Source organism: Haliaeetus leucocephalus, unplaced genomic scaffold (assembly GCF_000737465.1).
Source record: "Haliaeetus leucocephalus isolate CR32 unplaced genomic scaffold, Haliaeetus_leucocephalus-4.0 Scaffold730, whole genome shotgun sequence".
NCBI classification, from domain to species: domain Eukaryota; kingdom Metazoa; phylum Chordata; class Aves; order Accipitriformes; family Accipitridae; genus Haliaeetus; species Haliaeetus leucocephalus.
The window spans coordinates 1820796-1841823 of NW_010973166.1; the positions used below are offsets into that span (position 1 = coordinate 1820796).

At 52.6% G+C, this 21028-nt stretch overlaps 1 protein-coding gene across 1 annotated transcript in view; it reads right to left on the reverse strand.

The window, feature by feature from the left end:
• Window positions 1-16482, reverse strand: part of PAPPA2 (pappalysin 2) — an 88291-nt gene extending 71809 nt beyond the window's left edge. The window contains exon 1 of the mRNA XM_010580724.1: window positions 15359-16482. Coding sequence (XP_010579026.1) covers window positions 15359-16482 — 1124 coding nt within the window. The remainder of the gene's footprint in view (window positions 1-15358) is intronic.
• Window positions 16483-21028: the final 4546 nt, after the last annotated feature.

Consider the following 21028-nt stretch of genomic DNA (forward strand, 5'->3'; position numbering starts at 1 on the left):
CAAAAAGACAAGTTGTGGTTCGAGGCTGTGACCCTTCCATATAGATTTACTGGGGAAGGTGCCAAAAAGGCTGCAGATCACTAGCACACAGCAGGAAAGCTCCCAGTTACATCAGATGGTAGTATGCAACTTCTTGAGGTCAGATTTGGGAAAGGAAGACAATAACATTAGTGTTAGACCAGAAAGCCCTGCAGGGCATTTTGCCCTGAGATAGGCTGAAGAATAAGCACTGCTAACAATGGCATGACCCAGCTATTCCTGGAAGTGTTTGCTAAAAAGTTATTCACTAAATCATCACTGAACCAGCCAAAGGCAATGCTATTTTAGACCTGGTTTTGGTAAGCAGCATAGAAATTATGGAAGAGCTGATGAGGGAAAGAAAACTTGGCCTGAACTAATAATGAGTTGATTCAGATTAACTTAAATGGGGGGATGAACACAGGCCTTGAACTAAGAATTGAAAACCAGGACTGACAAGCAGACACCAGCTGCATCTGAGATGCTGGGGAGAATGGGGTGAAAAGGGAATTCCCTGAAATCAAGCTGACTCCAGTGAAAATGAAGAGTAAAAGACCCTTTTAGAAATAAAAAGAGCAATAGAAAGGAGCAAATCTGCTGAGCAGGGAAGGTGGAGCTGAAGCTCAGCGTAATTGAGATGCATTCCTGGACAAAATTAATGTATGGTCTCCACCTTTATTCAGGATTGTGAGGCAGAATTCAAGTTCCCTTCCAGTGGGTTACAAGATTAAAGGCATGGTACTGGAGCAGAGCTCAAGATGAAGGAAAAAAAAAAAAGGTGGCAGCAGTTGGATGGGGGCTGAAGTGCCATTTGGACTGGGTGGGAGGGAAGATGAACTGGTTGGGAGCTGTCAGTGAGTCCCAACTCTGAAGGGGGCAGGATGTAGGGATACAGAACAAGGGGCAAAAAGCAGGAGGGAAGAGTGCAGAAATAGAAGTGTTCATAGATAAGCAAAACTCAGTGGATGTAATACATTTGGAGCAGGAGCCTGGGGAAATGCCACCCCAAATCCAGAAGGACTGGCTGCAGGGCATGTGACTGGAGAACAGCTAATATGATACATGCAATGATGTCTACAGGGGTGAACAAAGATCATATCGAGACAGGCTGATCTGGTTGTCCTCTCCCTGACAGACCTTGCAGATTTTCAGGTATAAGGGTCTTCATGTTATTATTTTCACCCTCCTACCCCATCTTTCAAAAAAGTAATAGAAACGCTTAAACCCAGGGACTGATGTAGATGTGATCACCTGAAGATCAGCGAAGGACATACAATGCCCTTTCTGGGCAAACTTTGAATATACTGCCAAGGATGCCAAATTTTTAACCAGCTGTCTGCACTGACAGATCCCAGACCCTGCCAGTGTGAACACAGGCAAAGGCATGCTGCGCTTGTTGGCCTTTCTCTTAGGAAGCCATGGTCAGGCATTAAGGACTTGTCTTTGCCTCTGGCACTACACCAAGGCACCTGACTTTAGGAAACCCACGTTAATTCCTCCACACCAGCCTGCTCAGACGCTGTTTGCTTTTCTGCCACATGCTGGTTTCCCCTCTGGATCTTGTTACAGATCTGTTGACAGCTTACATGCAGGGTGAGGGAGCAGGGACCAGTTTTAAGGCTGGTTGCACGTGGCACACCGGTAGAACCGAAGATGGTCCCCCACTTGTGTTGAATATGTGGGAATAAGCCTCAGGAGAAGTTTACCCCCAGCTGTGCTCTTGCAGCATGGTGGGCACCCTCAGGACACCCATGCCAATGACTGTACACCCCCTAGCAGATCTTCTGACCTCCCCTTCCAATGCTATTTTCAGATACAGCCTCCTCTTGTGGCTTTGCCAAATTTGAGCCTTCTCTTGGAGGATGCTAAAGTATCTGCATCATCAGCCTCCAGCCCCTGGGATTTCTGACCTGCACTGCAGGACTGGGAAGTTCCCTCCACTGCTCGTCTGAAGGGACAGGGATGTTCAGTAGATCTTTGTTCAGCCAGATTAATCACAAGTGCATCAGATGCTTGGATCATTGAAAAACATTGGTTTCATGTTGGCACCCTCAGGACAAGGCTGGCTTACTGCCTCACTCAGCTACTAGCTGCCATGCATATGATGGGCACCATGGCCTGTCTGAGGGCCTCTTGGGATGGCTTTGCTGGGAATCCCAGCACATCTCCATGTGCCTGTGTAGGTTTCCTGGCTATAACTGAGGTACCACCAGCCCTAGGACATCTTAGGAGAAGGTAAGTTTTTTGAGAACCACTCATCTGAACCCAGGCATCAGCATTTTGTCTAAGTTGCACTTCAGTTTCCAAAAAATTTCCAATGGTTGTGGCTACTTGACAGACCTACAGTCTCTCCTGAGCTCCTGGAGGAGTCAATCCTACACTGCAGAAAGCACCAAGACCAACCACCAATGATCCCAAAAGGTCAGGTCGTCTTGGTGCCTGACACAGAAGTCATTACATCACGATCCCAGGACAAAGTCCCACAACACTTGCTCTAGGAATATATGTCTACACTCTCCCCAGGGACAGGAACCCCCATGTTCCCCTTTGTCTGCCCCAAATTAAATTGCCTTAAGAAGGGGAGGACCAATTCACCACCTTGTCTCCTCCATTCCCATCACAAATATCATCTGGCATCACCATGTTGCTGGAGGGGAAGGGACATCTTTTCACAGTGGCCTCAGGGAGGAGGCATCTAGACATGGCTCCATAGCACAGACATCATCCCCCAGCAAGAAATGGCTCAGAGAGGTGACAGTGCAGAGGGAAGAGGAGTGCTGGGTCAGGAGCAGGCACACACAGCAGAGAAATCCAGGGCTGCAGAAGGGAGCAGAGGACTGCGGTGAAGATGATTGAAGGAGGCATGAAGCGAGACAAACAAGGGAAGCACGGCCCCTGGCTCAGCAGGGACTACCTGACCTCTCCTCCAAGGGGGCACAGTAGCTTTCAACTGACTTCGGCAGCCAGCCCACGTCATGAGAGTTGTTGCTGTCTGGCAGAGATGGTAAGCAGCAAAGCCCTAATCAGAAAGGACAGCTGGATCGCAAAGCTCCCTCCTGTGCTTCTCTGCCGATCAAGACGTGGGAGCTGGGGCTGGGACCCCTTTCTGCTGTTCCCCCATCCTTGGTGCATCCCCTGAAAACTGAAGGCTGCTCTCAGAGGGGACAACAGCCACACCGACAGGTCCCAGCTCTTTAGGTCCCCTCCTGAGGAGGACCTGCCAGAGCTGCAATGCTCCATCACTGGTGCTCAGCAGGGACACGCGGGGTCTTTCTGCTCCGCAGTACGTTTTAGGACTGGCAGAGCTCTCACCTCCCATGCATGGAAAGAGCTACCAGCAATGTTCCAGTGGGGACATCTACTCTTCCCGCCCCTTCTCCCCCACATTGTCAAGCCCCTGGTCACCGGCCTTCCATCTCTTGAGCTACTTCTCACCCAGAGGCAACCTGCAGGGATCCCCTGCAGTCCCACCACATTCACACGCCCGCAGTCTGCTTTAGGGTCCACCACAAGACCAGCAGCCCCAAAGGCTTTCCTTCCCAGGGCAGAGAGACAAGGACCTCATCTTTGCAAGGTCATCTTCCCAACAGCTTTCCTCATACAACCTCAGAGGTGTAACATTCCTGTATAATTCAAAATGGAAAACCCTGTCCCACCAATAACAGATGCACAAATGCAGCATTTCTTACAGCACTTCAGCCCTAAAGCATCGTTTGATTCTGCCAAACAACCAAAGCCTGTACACACTTGAAAGTTAATACAAAATAAGCCAAATGTTTCCCAAAAAGCTCCTGCAGGAGGCCGCCTTTGAGCTTGTGTTAGCACTACAGATTCACCCCATGAACCTTCCTTTTTACCCCCTCAGGGAGGACAAATCCATGCAAGTCCCATAAACTTCCTGGCTTATGTGACAATTCTTGTGTTGCTTAAGCATAATGGGCCATCAACTTTCCCCTGGGATAAATTTGTCCTGACAATCTGTGTTTTAGTGCTCTACATCTTGGGAGAGTTGATAGCATTTGGGGTTTATTTTAATGGGAGTCGGTAGCCATGATCAATTGTAAAAGCTCTATTTCCACGGAAATGGGTATTTAATAGATTTTTGAAAATGGTGGTTATTGACCCAATGGGCCTTAATGGCTTAAAAACCATCTGATTGTAGTATGTAAGAGTAAATGCATATGATTTTCAAATGCATACTGGAATAGGTAGTAAAAACCCTTTTAAATTGCAGGGACCTTGTCAATAGGGAGTTTCCATTTGCTTATTTGGCCTTTCTATTTCTATCAGAGTGAATCATGGCCATCTCTTCCTCAGAGAGGCTTACCACTTCCTCACGGGTGAGATCATCTTAAAACACGCGACCCATCTGAGACCCATCAAAGTACGGGGATGTCTTTCATCAGACCAGGCAGCGATGCCGAGTCAGGCTTTTGGAGCGGCTGGGCTCCCATCTGCTCTCGTGGTGGGAGCAGAGGACACATGGACCATCTCTCATCCTCCATGGACCGTGCACCCCTGTTACTCCCAGGGAGAGCTCACTGGGAGCTGAAAAGCCACACGTGCCTCAGACTTCTGGGTTTAAACTCAACCTACAGGCTCTCAGTTGATGATCCTACAGTGAAATTCACAGGCAGAAATCTTGGATTATTTGGGGTTAACACACACCGAAACATCAATAGGAGTGAACTCCAAGAAGAATGTACTAATTACTAAGAACTAATCCTGGAAGCAGCAAACCCTTTGCCCATCACAGGGGCAGCTCTCCTCTCCTGGCTGGCCTTTTCATGAGCCTGCAGGAACACAGATGCCCAAGGTTTTTTAATCTGTTTGAAACCAGCCTGTGGGTCCAGCCATTGCAAAGAGGAGATCCCAAGCCACACATGTGCAGGACAGCAAGCCTGGAGGGTACATGTCACCACCGTAGAATAAGCCAGACAAAAACCAAGGACCTGAAAACTCCGAAATTTCAAAGGAACATCTGTCCTCCTGCTCCCTCTTACCTTCCCCTTCAAAAACCAATGAATCTGGAATTAGAGGGTTCAGAGCCACAGTCTGTTGCTTCTCCTCATCATCAGTGGAATAAGCAAAGGAGACAAATATTGCAGGTCACTGTCTGCTTCCACCCCAGTAAGGTGCCTCCCACTGCCATCCCCAAGCAGGTCCATAACACAGCATGCCATCTGCTTGCAGCATCATTCACCTCCACCCCCTGAACCCCAAGAGTGTGCAAGGAAGGAGCAACACTGCTGGCCAAGTGCAGACTGTGGGTGCAAACTCCAGGGCTTGTGCATGCCTGGGAGATAGGATCCTGCTGAGTTGGGCTTTCCACCTGTGTCCATCACTGACCCCCCCTCTCTCTTGGCAAGCACAAAGGAGGCTCAGACTATCACAGTGGCCTCTGAAAATGCATCATCACTCCCCCAGAGCACACACCTGGCCATCTGCAAGAGCACGGACCTAACAGCGTACCTAGCAAGTCAGGAAGCTACTGCATATCTCTGGGGGCTGTGAGAAGGAGAGGGGAGCTGTCATCATGAGACATCATCCCTGAAAACAGGGAAACGGCAGTGGCTGGGGGGAGTTAATGAGAAGAAATCAAAAGAAACAGAGTTAAAGATCCAGTTTTGAACCATTTAGGGGAAGGAAAGGAGCCCTGCCAGGGAGAAAGGCAGCAAAGCAGCAGCTTGGGGAAGGAGGGGAGCCCAGCATTGCCCCGGGTGGCCAGGCTCCAAAGCCCAGCACAGGCAACGTCTGGGTTCCAGTACGCCCCGACACGCTTTGAAGAGGCTTGCTATCACCGTGCAGCGTAAGCGCTCGCCTTCTTTTGACAGTGTTGATGCTGGCTGGCTGGATGCTGGTATCATACAGAATGCGTGTGAGAGAGGGCAAGCGAGAAGCACCGGGGGAAGTGGAGAAATATGTTTGCAGCCCCTTGTGGTTTTGCAAGGGAGAACTCAACAGTAGCAAGTTATTCTAGAGCAGAGTCCAAGCTAAACAAAGCCAGGTATGGTTTACTTCCTGCCTGGATTGTTTCAAAGCAAAATTTTAAAAAAACAACAACAAAACATCCCAGGTCAGGACCAAGTCTTACAGCACTTTTTGCCTGTCTAAGGTTGCACAGATAAGCCTTGTCCCATGTAACCCACAAGAACAGATCTGTAAATCAGCTTTCTCTTACTTTTTGCCTGCAGCAAAAATACAAAGCAACATCCCAGGTTTAGGGAGGTCTTAAGGTCTCTGCAAACAAGTCAGTGTCCCCAGGAGCCTGAATTTCACTGCCAATTTTTATAGTGCAGTTCACAATCTGCTGAGGGAAGACAGAGCAGATGACAGAGGTGGGTGCAACACTCCTGGTCTCCACCAGCACTGCGTGGGCTTCACGTGGCTGAGCAGAGTCTCTGGGCCTGGAGGCTCAGCAAAGCACTCCAGACAAAGAGGAACTGCATAAATGAGGGCATCATTTTTTACCTTGCATTTAGCCAGGACTGAGCAGCTTCATCTCCTTTCATTAAATGCCTCTCTTCCCCATCCAGGGACTAGGGGGCAGGAGGCCACAGCCCCAGCATCAACAGCAGCACCTCATTGCTGCACAACTGCAGGGCAAGATGTCTAAGACTTCGTGCCTCAGTTTCCCCAGCTGAAGAGCTGGGATTACCCCTGCCCACAGCACAGGTGTTTGCAAACATCTCAGAAGACGTGATCTTTGCTATGCAGGGTTTTCAAAGGAGCTTGGAGAAGTTAGACACCCATATCCCACTGCTGTTCAATGGAAAGCAAGTGTCCAGCTTTTCACCCGGTGCCTCCTCCTTTCCCACCCATCTCCCACAGCATCCTCCTTCATAGGACAGACCTCAAAGAGATGGTGTGAAAGATGAAGATCTGTAGACTGAACGAGCATGGTGAAGATGACCCTACGGCACACGTTCCAGCAACGATGTGCCACACTACTGCCTAAAACCTGTCTCCAGCCAAATTGCTGGGACTGATGCACATCACCACCAGCACCATCTTCAGCACCAGGTCTCAGGAGATAGAATGCATGTGGAGCTCTGTGCTAGGACCAGTCGAGGCTGGAGAGAAACATGGTCTAATGCAGAGCAGGAGGCAGCTTGGTCCCCTCCTGAAAGAAGGCATGGCTGCTGCAGAGGGGCCAGACCACAAACTGGTTTCTGCATGGATGAGGGAGGCAGAGCCCTGAGATTGAGGTCATCTCCAAAAACTGTTCTGGTGACCACGAGGTGACAAGCAAAAGTCAGTCTGTCTTCTTCATCCAGCCTCCCTGACTAGTAGGACAACAGAAAAGGAAACACAAACACTGCAAGGCTGGAGAAGGATTTCCGATGATGCTCAGATGAGCCCACAGCAGCCTGCAATGCACATGCCCATCCATCAGTGGGGCAGTATGGCCTTGCAACAGAAGTCAGTGAAAGGGTGGCAGAAGACCAGAGTGCCACCATTCCAGTCTCTGGCCTGCCTCATCTGTTCAGGCTGAAAGCTCCTGGGCACCAGCAGAAGAAGGACCCTTTAACAGGGCTGACAACGTGCTGAGCAGGGATGATGCTCCCAGGGACGTTAAGCTAACAGGTCCTAGTTCCTCTGCAAGGGGAACCACACAGCCCCGTGGTCAATAAACACCCCCTCAGGTACTCTTCACCATGATGGCAACATCCAGTCTTGCTAAAAGGTCCAAAACTTTGCTACCTTCACCCTAAACTTCTCACTGAAGGGCAAAAACTTGCAGCCTTGATATTGGTCAGGAAAGGGATCAAAACAGAGAAAAAGAGGAAAAGAAATCTTTTCAAGCCAAACATGTCCCCCCTGCTTTATATAGATATATATTTTTATTTTTTTTAAAAGGGAAAAACCAAGTCCCAAGCCTCCAACTTATTTTTAGGTCGAGGCAATTGGGTGTCCCAGCCGGAGCATGGCGCGCGCAAGCCAGCATTCTAAAAATGCCTTCCTCGTGGATATAAAAAGGATGCAAGATAATTTACTGGGGAAGTTTTGTAATGCAATGATCAGACATTAACCACAAACAACAAAAAATCCGAGGCTGCCTCTGATCCCCAGCACAGCCCTTAGCAGGCTACAATCGCAAAGGCTCAGCATCCTCGCCCTCCCCAAAGCCTCCCAGCAAAGTCCTCTGCCTCATGCCATCTTGGTGGGTTTGGGCTCCACTAGACCTGTTCTGTCTCACTGCATCACCCTCTGCAAAGGGGCAATTTCATTTCCTAAATAAAGGTGGGGGCTGGGCCAAGGAAAACTAAAAGCAGTGTGTTCACTTAACAACTCCAACGGCTGCAGCTCAGCCTGCCAATCCAAACAGGAATTAAATCATCCCAGAGACCCCATCAACACCAAGCTGATGGTGTCCCACCGGATGGCTGCCGAGCTCCTTGTCGCCCTGCTATTTCATTTCGTGGGGTCTTGCTAGCCTGGCCGGTGTCTCAGCTGGCATCCTCTACCAGCATGCAAGGGTACAGTTGGACAAGGAGGAGCCCTGTAGAAGGCTGAACATCAGGACAAAGAGTCACCCCCCAGCCATTGGACACACGCTGTTCCTTCACAATTGCCATCCCCATACAATCGGCCCCCCTTAAGTGAGCCCCCGGGACAGTGGTGTTTGCTAGAACAATAGCTCACATGTGGGACAGCTGTTTTCCCCAAAAGCACCCAGGCTGCCTACAGCCGCTGGGCAGGGGTCCTCTCCCCTCACTCACACGCAGATCATGTTCTCCCTCTCCCACAGAGACATGGTCACCCTTGGGGGGACCTGGCAGGTTCCTCGAGGAACACGCTGCCTGGCAGCTCCATGCTCACAAGGCTTGCGGGAGTGAGCGAGACTCGTCATCTAGCAGAGGCTTACTGGAAATTAACCCTTGACCCTTCTACCTTGGGAAGAAAAGGAGTGCATTACTGTAGATTTTATTTCCTACTTTTAGCACCCCAAAACATACAGAAGAAGATTTGGGCACATCAGCACTATGCTGCCACTTGCTATAAAAAGCAAGCTGCTTTGGCTAGCACCAAAGCCAGGGGCTGGGAATCAGCCCTTGGACCTGGACACATCTATATCCTCGTGCTCCTCTTCCAGCCCCACTCCTCTGCTCCCTCAACAGAGCTCTGGTCCCACCAGGAGCCACTGTGATATAGAGCCCTCTGCTCTTGACCTGTGTCCCCAAGACCTTGCATGGTCCCTTGGACAGCTGCACCGTGCTGCCACCTTCCCTGTGGAAGGGAGTCACTCCCACAGTCCCACTGGCCTGATGCCATGTTGGAGGGACTGAGTCAGACCCTGGTCTCGCCACATGTGCCTTAGAGTGTGCCTCCGTGCTAGAGCCCCCATCACCACCTCCTCTGCCACTCCCGACCTTCTCCTCGTGGACCTCTCATCATTTGAAATTACAGCCCACAGCTACCCTTTCCTTTTATCTATCAGCCCATGCTGGAGAGGTTATAATCTCCCTCTCTCACATCTTTGTGAGAACAAAAGCCCCAAAGAGGCCTTTTGAGTGCCCAACTCATAGCTTCATTTACGATAAAGTTTGGGAGATACAAGACACAAGGACAGACAAGTGCATCACATGGAAGGAAAGGAACAGCCTTCACAGCAAGCAAGGAACCAGAAAGAAGAAATAGAAAGACTAAGCAAACAAAATATATCTTGCAGGGACAGCAAAGGCAGCAGCCAGAGGCCAAGGTGTGCAGTTCCCCAGTGGCACAAGTGTAAACACATTGCAGAGCCCACTAAGTCCCACCAACCAAGCCCACAGTGGATGCATTATCTCACCACTCTGAGCCCTCCCTCTTGGGAGCAAAACCCCGCTGTTGGGCTCACCTTTGGCACAACACACCAGATCCTTACTACGGGGTAGTAACATGCCAAATATTCTCTAATGTACTTTGAGAAGGTCAAAAGCAAACTTGGGGTCTTCACCTCCAAGCTAGGGCTCTGGGTGAGCTGAGTAACCCAGAGGCACGTTTACATGGATATAGCCTCCAAGTCCTATCACAAGCAAGCAGCTTGGTAGACATCCTGCCTGCCATATATAATGGGCTCTATCAAGGACAACCCCTTCTATCTTTGCCAAATTTTGAAATCAGTAATCAATGGGAAAGCTCAGAGAGAGCATGTTTTCCTACAAAGGAAAGTATAACATTTTTGATGAGCTCAAATCCAACCACTTTCATGAAGTTTTAAAGCATCCACCACAAAACCATCAGGCTCCAGCAAAAAGCCCTGTTTATTACTGCACGTCCCCAGTCCCAGCAGGTCTACTACAGAGGAGAAGCAACAAGCTCAGAAGCCAGTGAATCCATCACTGACATGTTTGGCGTCCCCAAAGCACTCATCTCACCACCACACTTGAGAGCACTGAGACCAAGCCCTTGAGACTTGATACTTTGGGAACACCAGGACATGGGTACAGGCCAGTAGGACTCCAAGAGGTATCAGAGGGAGCTAAAAAGCAGCCAGAGCTCAGGCCCTGAGCAGGAGTACTTCCTAACCATGCTTTCCTCGTGGGAGCATCAGGCAAGCAAATAGTCTCCTCCACTCCACAGGCAGCGTGTTCAATAGTTTGCAGATAACACACCCTCTCTATCCATCCTTCAAGTGACCAACCACCACAAGCAGCAAATGAAGGTGCCTGCAGACACCTACCACCTCTAGTTGAAGCCATGCTCTGCAACAGTATTAGTGACCTCAGGTTGTTCCCAAGGCTTATAATTTTGAAGTAACATTGCACATACCGACCCTCGTTCACCGTGAAAAAAATCCGCTAATGTTTCCTGTAGCAAGGGAAGGGGAAGTGAGCAGCTAATTTGAATGTTGTTTTACCATCTGGTTGGGATTAAGGGCTGGGCAGGTCAGCTGTTGCCCCAAGATGCCATCCTTGCCTCACCTGCTCTCAATATTACACTTTTTATGCTACCAATCCAACCACATTCAGCTGAACACCTCCTGGCAATGGGCTGCTCAAGTGCCAGAGAATAGCTTGGAGCGATTCATTCATCCCCGGGGGTTGTCCACCAGAGAGATATTCAGTGAGGTTAATCTGGATCAGCTTTTGAAGACACCACTTAAACAGCAGGAGGGTCCCAAGCAGCCTTAACCCAATTAAGGATCCTTCCTTTAGGATGGGAAGCCAGCTAAGCTTGCATTAAAGCCCATCAAGTGTCCTGTTAATCAGGTACACTTTGATATCACAGCTGTGGTCATCCCAGTGGAGGCCACCAAGAGACTGGAGACACCTCATCATTTTTCACCTCCTTTTGTCACTTTGGTTATTTCCGCCGTTACTTTGGGTAGTGAGATGAAAGGCCCAGCAGCTCTGCCCTTATCCACTTTGCTCTCCAGACTTCCCTTCCAGTTTTTCTTTTCACATTAACTGTGTCACACACCAGACTCTCATTGACTAACTGCCGGAGGGAGACCCTTGCTGAGTGTTAATTGCTGTTAATGAGCTGTTGCTGTTTTCCTTCCAAGAGCACCAATTACAACAGCACTCAGCCACTGCAAGAAGATGCATGTCTGCAGCAAATCAAGGCAAATTTTACTCCAGACCCTGGCATTATGCTGCCAGCAACTCCTGGAAAATGCTTTAAATCAGGATGAGACTGGGCAAAGGATGACAGCAGGCAGCTCTTCTGCTATTGCCTGTCCCCTTTTTCTTCATATGGTGGGTCAGGGTGAGTGAGAAGTCCCTGACTTGCTTCCTATGGCTCCTGTTGTGGTGCCTTGCAGGGATGTCTACACTCAGCTGTTTACCTGAGCTCTCACTCAAGTCTCCCTCCAGCCACAAGCACGCAGTCCCACCGGTGGGTTTTACGTGTGGGTGGTGGCCCAGCTGGCTCAGAGCACAGCAGGACTTGTCTTGTCCCACACACTACTAGAGGAGGTGCAGGAAGGACTCGGCAAGACGGCTTGATGGCCTGGTGTTGTGCACCACAACGCTGCCATCGTTTCAGCATCATCCCCTACCCCAGAGCTGGGGGTAGCTCCTACCTTGGCTACAGCAGGGTCCATCCCCACCAGAGCTTTATAATCCTTCCTTCCGAACCTGATTTCCCTCCTCTCCTAAGCATGGATGAGGGAATATGCTAGTACCAAGTGTGGCCTTGGAAGTATACTGAAATGTCCACCAGCTAAGAAGCACTAGAGCTACTGCTGGTCCTAAGGCTTCTCCCTCTGATTTGCCTTTCTCAAATCCGCAGACCAAGGTAGATTTTTAAATGAGGGATGTGCAAGATGGTAAAAGCTTTTGCATGAGTGCTTAAGGTCATGCAAGTTAAAACAAGCTATCGAGACCCTTCACTAAAATGAACTGAACCTGTCTACAATGCTAGTAAGAAATTGTCCAGTGTCTGACTCTGACTTTCCCATTTGGATTATTTTTGGCCATACCAAGAAGCATTCACATCCAAACCACTCTTTGTGAGAGCCTTGAAATGAAATACAGCAGAGCTGATTTACTCCATGAAAAAAAGATCCCAAGATTTTTGTCTTGCCACCTTGATCTGAAAGGAGATTTAGAGAGCACCACCTGCAGCGGGGTTTCCCTCTCCTGCAGCTCCCCCAAAGCCACAGCTCCCTCCTGGGCTCTGGCACGTGGTTCTCCAGCAGGTATGAAAAAGTGCAGGCGTCTCGGCAGAGCAGCAGCCAGCTTGCTCCCTCGCTCTCCTCCAGTCAGATCGAAAGCTGTTGTTCACATTGAAGCACCTGGCTCCTATTGTGCCGCCTTTCTGCAGTTTGTTAAAGTTTATTTCACGTTATTTCTCCCATTTTGGCTTCCCCCCTAAAAATCCTTCTGTATGTTCCTCGGCTGCCCCACTCCTCATAAATGTTCATTTAAGTATAATACCTTACAAGCAAACCCAGAGGTACTCGCCTAGTGGGAACTCTGCCTGAACAAAACCCCTTGGGCTAAGGTCACCTGCTTGTGTATCTTGGGATTCATCCACCAACTTCGGGGGAACAACAGTGACCTGGCCATGCCCTTGGGCGAGTTCAAGTTCGCCTTGGTTTTTTTCAAACCCACGCTACCAATTTCCCAGTGGTTTTCCCGCAAACATATATATTCTTCCCCAGCAGCCAGGGTACCCTCAGCAGGGATGAGCCCAGGGAGGGTTGGTGTCCACCAGCATCTCTGAAGAAGCCAGCCAAAAGCAACTCAGAAGAGCTCCACAGCAGCAGGATTCAACTCATGCCCCCATGTTTCCCAAATGCTGGGCACACCGGATTTCGTTTTTCAAAGCTTAGCCTACAAACAATCAATCTATCTTGTCTTCTGCGCAGGCCAATGAGGTCTGCGGAAAGAAAATTGCAAAAGATCTGTTATTTCCCTAGTGTTCCCATTTTCCCATTCCTTTCCCACAGAAGCAAGGTTTTTGTTTTGTTTTGTTTTTTTTCTTTCCCAACTTTCAGGGGAAAATCCTGACAAATGGAAGCCCTGATTCATACCAGCAAAAATTTGGCCTTTTTTTAATTTAAGGTGGAGCCCTTCTTGTCTGAGGATGAAAACATTTCTCTAACTGCACACAGAGGGCCAGCACCAAGCCCTTGTCCTGCTGAAGCAAAGGCCGAGTAGCATTGGATACTCGTGGCCACCGTGAGCAGAGAGTTGTTGTGCAGGCAGGAGAGCTGTCATGCAGGTAGGAGAGCCACTCATCTCCCCCCTGCTCAGGAAACACTGCCCATGCTCGCTCACAGGGATGGGAAACAAGGGGACAGACAGGCACAGGGTGGCGATGGTGGCTGTCACCAAAGAGACTTCCAGGGGTGGGGAAACATCTTCTGGGGGGATGCCCGGGCAGAGGCAGGGTGTGCGGCTCCGTGGCCAGAGGGATGCATTGGAAGAAAAGCTCCCCATTCTCCTCCGGTGTTTTCTCAGATGACTGAAGGACATGTGAGAAAGGCTCAGGAAGGGAGGAAGGGAAGCGCTGCTCCTCTCCCGTCACCACCGCCAGAGCAGAGACACCGGCTTCCCTCCACCCTCTGTGTCCCACCTGGGAAGCAGCAAAGAGAAAAAGCTGGGTTGCAAAAAAAGGATTTATGGCCACAGCCTACCTGCTCCTACAGCCCAGGGGAAAAAAGTGAAGGAGAAAGAAGATCAAAGGGGTGATGTGTCCCTAAAACCCTCCCTTGCAGCTTTTCTCCCCAGATGCTGCCATCCATGCTGCACCACTCCCGCTCCGGTGGGCACCTCTGCCCATCGTTGGGAGCCAGCAGCAGGGAATGAGCAATTTTCTCTGACACTGAGACAGAAACAGCTTAAAAAAAAAAAAAAGGAAAAGCCATGACCTTTTTTTCCCTTCCCTGTCTCCAGCCAGAAAGCACATTTGGCAGAGCCCTGAGTGCTGGAAGCCATCAGCGGGGCTGCCAGCACTTCAGAGGCTCCGGGGAGGAGGGCAGGAGTGCGCAAGCCACCAACCACGCCAAAGCCACTGCCCCTACTGCCCCGGGGTCCCCCATCACGTGCGGAGGGTCCCCTTCTCCATCCCACCCCAGCTGCTGCCTCCAAAGGGCCCTGGGGAGAGCAAGGGTCCCCTAACGCTGCGCATTGATGCTCCATGGAGCAACGTGGGTTTTGCAGGGCTTTTTGCGCCTGTGGCAGGTGGTAAAGGCACACATCCTCCTCTGGCACCAAGCAGCCACCCCACATCTTTGCCTGAAGAGGGGGGATTTGCTCCCCAACCACCATTTGGCTTTGAGGTGCAGGGTTTGATCAGCCCTGCCCGTGCCCAGCCAAGGGCATCTCCCCTAGGCATCACTTCCCAGGGAGAATTTGGGGAGGCTTATGCACACCAACCCACACCTTATCAAATCCTGCCACTCACACCTAACAACATCGCCTCCTTCTCTCCACCCCAGCACTCAGAAAAAGGCATTTTTAATAAAAATTAAGAAATCAGGCTTTAAGACACATTTACGGAAGGGGGGGAAGGGGCAGCAATCCCCCCGCTGCGTCCCGTGCAGGGGGATCAGGGGAAAGAGCATCCTTTGCACAGGGCCCCTCTGCCCACCCTGGTGATGCCGCAGTCCCACTGGCCTATCACTGGAGACTGGCAGCTCTGCACTGGGAATCCCCCTGGGGGGGAGTTGCCCATCAATCCCTGCTAATTTTGGGGGGGAAAAACACTTAACAGCAGGGCGTTGCAGAGGGGTAGGACTCAGTGCCATCCTGCACCCCCATCCCATGGGAAAACACCTCTCCACTTTCCCACACTGGAAAGTGGCAGGTCAGAAGCAACATTCAGGTGTGGAGTGGGTGATGGGGAGAGGGTGCACCCCATCCCTCGACATGCCACCCCACCCCCCCATAAGCCCTGCACCTACCGCTGGGGTGAGTCGGGGTCGAAGCAGGTCCTGGCCACATCAGTGGCCCGTGGGTCGCAGCAGTCGCCGTCGTCGAAGTCATCCAACATGTTGTTGCACTCCATGTGGCAGACGCCATCGCGGCGCTTCCAGGAGAAGCAGCGGCCGGGCCGGCGGCAGTCCCCACCGTCGTAGCCAGTGAGGGGATGCTCACACTCGGGGTCGCAGCGCTCGTTGCCCACCTTGCTGGGCTCGCAGCCCAGGAGGATGGCACGGCGGCGCAGGGAGGAGTTGCGCACCTCCAGCAAGCTGAGCTGCCAGGAGATGTTGTAAGGCCGGAAAGCTTCACTAAGCGCCCAGTGTTGCCGCCAAACCTGCTCCCGGCTGACCGTCGGCCGCCTGCCGTCATCCTCCGCCAGGTTCACCACCCGGTACCGTACCACCTTCCCACTCCGCAGCGGCCAGTGCTGGTTGTAGTGGGAGACCAGCTCCACGTTATCACAGGCAGTCTGCCCGCAGGTGGGGGGCCCCAGCGGCCGCAGGACAGGGGACGGCAGGGATGGCAGCACCCACTGCCGGGGGAAGGCACCCTCCCGAAAAGGCGCCCAGCGATCCTCTGGAATGGCAAAGCCGGCAGCCAGAGCCAGCCCTGCCACTCCACTGGCCGGCCCCTCTAGGAAGGGACGCTGGAGATGGGGTTGGGACAGGGCAGTCCGCCACAGGGCCAGCCCGGCCAGGTGTCCCCGGAAAGCATGCGTGGTCCCCCAGGCGTCCCCCCCCAGCAGCAGCGTGCGGCAGGAGGCCATGAAGGCGCTGTGCAGGGGTCCCCGCTGCCCACTGGCGCGGCCCACCCGTGCCCCGTCCACGTAGAGAGCCATCCACCGCCCGTCGTAGCTGGCGGCCAGGTGGGTCCATGCCTCAGGGCGGTAGCGGTGGTAGGCGGTCACCTCGGTGGCGGTGGCCGCCTGGTCCGTGCGGAGGGAGAAGAAGAAGCGAGCATCCTTCTTGCCGCCGAGCTGCAGGGCGCGGATGCCCAGCGCCCAGCCCTTATCGCTGGCTGCGTGTGAGCAGTTGTCGAAGATGCCTGCAGCGGGGACGGGGATGGGCATGGAGAGAGAGGAGAGCTGGTGAGGACTGGAGAGCATTGCCGCTCCTCCCTGGAGCACGAGCCAGGTCCTCAGTGGCGGGACAGTTCTTGGCAGGGCTGCAGGGAAGCTCCCACTGCCACTGCCATGGGTAAATGAAGGTAGCCAGCAGCTGGGCAATAGGTGCTGCATCAGGGGGACACCCCAGCCCCCGCCCAAAATCATTTGTATGAGCAGGTAGAGTAGCCGGGAGGGATGGCAAAGCAGGATATGTGGGATGGAGAGGGAAGGAAGAGCATGGATGGGAGGAGAGGCTGAAGAGTAAGGTGTTTCTGAGCTGCTTTCCGTAGGAGCACTCCTGCGGGACGGGATTAGAGGCTAAACTTTTTATCTGCGGGCCAAGGCTTTTAAGAATTAAAGCACAGCAACCCAAAGCAAAACAGCCTCCTCCAGGGACTGCTTTCCCAACAGCTTCCAGGCAGATTTACAGCTCTCCTTTATGCTCCAGTTTTCCTCCCAGTCATGCATCCAGCACAGGCGGGTGAGGGCCGGAGAGGGATGTGCTGCCTCCAGCTGGGCGGGTGCACTCCTCAGCCCCTAAGGTCTCACAAGCATAAATCCATCCCCAGGAATAGCTTTGGGCTCAGCCTCTCCCTGTGCACCCAAGCGTATTGCAAACCTGTGTTTTAGGCTGGGCAAGACTTGGAGCTTTGCTGACTTTCCACGAACCTCAGGCTACGGAGTGCCTGCGGTCAAGAACCAGAGGCTTGCAGGCACTGAATGCTCTTGGGAATCAATGGCCATAAGGCACTTAAATACTGGCAAGGGCAAATGGACCCGCTGCTTGAAATTGATGCTTCTGGGCTCCTAAATCACCACAGCCAGGATGTTCACGCAGGTCATCGGCTGGGGCGAGTGAGCTCAAAGGCACGCTTTGAGCCCCACCAGTGGCATCTTCTGGGCCTCCCCCCCCGCTCTCCTGTTCACCACCCCAACAAATTCCTTCCAGATGCAACAGTGCCCCGATGCTGCCGAAACCTGCTGCCGTGCCCGGAGGCCCTTTTTATATTCCTGCTGTGGCATTTCTTATGCTCCAGCCTGCTTTTTCCTGCTGCATCGGTTCTCCTGCCCCTCACCGTGCCACTTCCATTGCAAGCACTGCCTGCCTATCTCCGTGGTGTCAGGGCATCACGGGCCAAAACAAGGTACTCCTGCCCTGTCCTGCTGCGTCACCTCTCCCTGGGGATGCCCAGCATGACACTCTGGGGAAACTGCACCTGCCGCCAGAATTGCAAAAAGGCCAGCAGAGAGAGGCAGAGGTGTAGAGGGTCAGGAGCTGCAGGAGGAGCAGGACCTCCTGGCTTTCATCCAGGGGATGTGACTGAAGCCAGGTTACCATGACCCCACATCTCCCCTGCCAGCCCTCATAAACATCAAGCCCCACTGCACCCCAGGAAGCAGCACCCCTCCTTCCATCCCTCCCTTTCACCGAGAGTGAGATGGGTGGTGGCCTTTTAGCCATCCCACGGTCATAACTAGCCCAGGCACGGATCCCTGCCACCGCTCACTACAAAGGCAGCCACGCACAAAGCCTCCGTGGGCGGATGGGCTTTGGCCAACTCTTGTTTTCTGGTGAATTGTGAAAGGGAAGCAGAAAGACCAGGGGAAGCTGAGACAGGGAGAAGCCAAAAAGCAGGACGCAGGCAAGGGAGCCTTGTAGGCATTAGAAGGCAAAGCTGGAGAGCACTTTTGGGCTGGGTGCTGAATGAAAGGTGCTTAGACCTGCACGCTTGAAAGCCATCTTCTAGTATTTGGTCCTCACTAGAGTTGAGGAAACAGGGCTTGGTACCTCCTCTCAGGAAAACTCGTGCATTTCACCATGAAATGATTTAGAGTCCCCCAAATTTGATTAAACACTAAGGAAAAACCAGGCAAACAGCATCAGGGGTGGAACAGCCTTCTGACGTGAGTGTGTGCTAGCACCCTCACAAACCCATGCTGGAACCAAGCCAAGCCTGGAAGTGCCTGATGAGTTCAAAACTGGCCGAAAAAAACCTTAAGTGAGCCTAAAACCAGGCCTGGAGACTTCATCCAAGGGAAGCAAGTAATGCCAAGGTCAGCTTTACAACAGGGGCTGGAAAGCCACTACAGCAGCAGCTGGTGCTTCTTAGACATGGCCAGGGATGTCATCTCTGGTGCAGTGGCAGCCACGGAGCGTGCAGGCAGAGCAGCATGTCCCACGGCCAGGAGCCACTGCAGAATGGTGAAGCAGAGCCATCCAGCACCACGTCCTGACATCTCCCGAGGGCCTCCACAAGAAATCACCAAGGGACCAGTTTCAGGACCCTGGAATTTGCCAGGGAACTTGGTCTTTTGTCCTGGGGCAACCCATCAGGAAGGGAAAGAGCTGTTTGCAGAGGAGGTGCAAGGTGATCTCCTCAGCACCTGTAAGTGCAACTCTGCCTCTGATCCATCAGGTGGGAAAGGGGAGCTCTAATCTGGTTTCTGATGTTCATCAGCACTTAGGATGATAACTTTGGGGTTTAAAACAAGAGTTGTTGGCAACAGTGCAAAAAAATTAAGAGAAAGATGTCTGCCAGAAAAGGTGTCTGATGGAGAAAAAGCCTCCAAAGAGATGGAGTGTGCCAGTTTGTAAGGACCACACTCAAAGCAGCATCTCCTCCCACTGGGACCAGGAGCTTTGCAGCACAAGGAATAGTTCAGCCATGCTCTGAGACTCAAATATCAGGTGCAAATTAGCTGCTAAAGCTCTGGAGGGTTTGACACAGGTCAGGAGACCCTAGCTATGCCATGAGAGCAGCTGGCCCGAGAGAGGGTGGCCACCTCTTGGGGCATGCAGCAGTGAGCAGCTCCGGGATCCAAGGAGGACAACTGGGCTTAGACACAGCAGAAGTTTGGGACTGCCTCTGGTGAGGGATCTTCTGACCCAACAAAACTATCCCTGATCTGAGTAAAAAGAAACCTCAGCCTGGCACAAAGGGAAATCCCAGAAGCAGAGCAGGTGGGGGTGGAAGGGAGACAAAAAAGGTGGAAAAAGAAATGGCATCACGTGAAAGGACTCTCATCTGCTGCCCAAAATGAGAAGGATGTGGAAGAGGGACCACGATCCTTCCCTGGCAGTGGCCATGGCAGGGCGCTGGGGTTATACCCCAGCAGAAATCCCCCCATGCAAGAGGGGCTAAGAGGGATGAACAGCCCCATCCAGGGTGGCCCTAAGGCAAAATGTGACATCTACAGGAACAAAGCCCCAAGTCCTGAGCCTTCAATCCAGGCAGCAGTCACACCAGCCAACAGGACAGCTTGCTTTGCCTGGACAGAACTTCTCATCCTGGCCTTATTTCCCAGGCAATGATGCTGGGAGATGCTCAGCTCTGCCCCACTTTCCTCCTGCCTTCCCTCTCGCACACGGACACCTGAGGCATCTCCAGCTCCTCCCCAACTTTGGACCACCTCACAGCTCAGTCCCCTCTCTACCGACAGAGCAGAAGCAGCAGATCAGAGGCAGACTCGGCACCTGCCAAAGGGCTGGCAGCTGCCTGCATCACCTGCTCCCACGAAACGCCAGCAGTGCTGGCCTGTCCCCCTTCACCACCCATACCCGGGCCCTGGTGCAGCTGCAGGGAGATGCTGGGAAGCAGACGGTGACTCAGGCAGCCGGAGGTGCCTGGGGCTGACTCAAACCCTGGAGCACAGAGGCTGGGGGATATTACCCAAGTGAGTGTCAGCGCTCACGGGCGGTGCTTTCAGCACTAACAACCATCCCACCCTCCACAAGAAAATTAAAAAAGAAAGAAAAAAAAAAAAACCAAAACCCCGCTGGCTAGCTGGGAAAAGCAAAACCCAACACCTGCAGGCCAGACCTCCAGATGCAAACAGCTGTGCTGCCGATGTGATGGCTGGGAAGTGTGCTCCATGCATCCCAAGCTGCTGCCTGCCAGCGGGGATGCAGCAAGGTCCCCAGTAAGAAGGCGGACAGGGAGGTGAACGCGAGGTAGTTTCCTTGTACAAGGCTGCTTTTCCCCTCTGCCACCCAGCCTCTAGCCTGTCCCTCCTACCTCTTCCACAGCAAAGATGTGGCTATTGCCCCAACGAGCCAGGGAGATAAATTAATGAAAGGGCCCAGGTGGTGAGCGAAGCGGAGGGAGGTTCAGTGGAGGGATCACAAGCGGAGGGACAGTTAGGATAGAGAGAGGGTTTCCCCAACCAACCAGCTCGGCCAAGGTGGCACAGAAACACAGCAGCCCCCGCACCGTCCCGAGAGGGACCCCAGACATCCCACGGGAGCGATACATCTTGGTGCTGCCACCCGTTCCCAGCCCTGCCCGGCATCCCTGCTCTGCCCTGCCGTGCTTGTACCCTGCCACAAACGCCCGTCCTGCAGGTGCCACCTGCCCCGCTCCGTGCCCGTGCGCCGGTCCCCTCCGTCTCCCCAGGCTCTCCATCACCTGCCTGTTTCTTGACTTGGGGGGCGGAATGAATTCCCGGTGGAAAAAGCACCTGGGGCGGCCCTCTGCCCCGGGGAGCCGCTTTGCAGAGCCCTCGGGGCCGGGACACCGGCGGGGCGGGGGGGAACGGAGGACGGGGC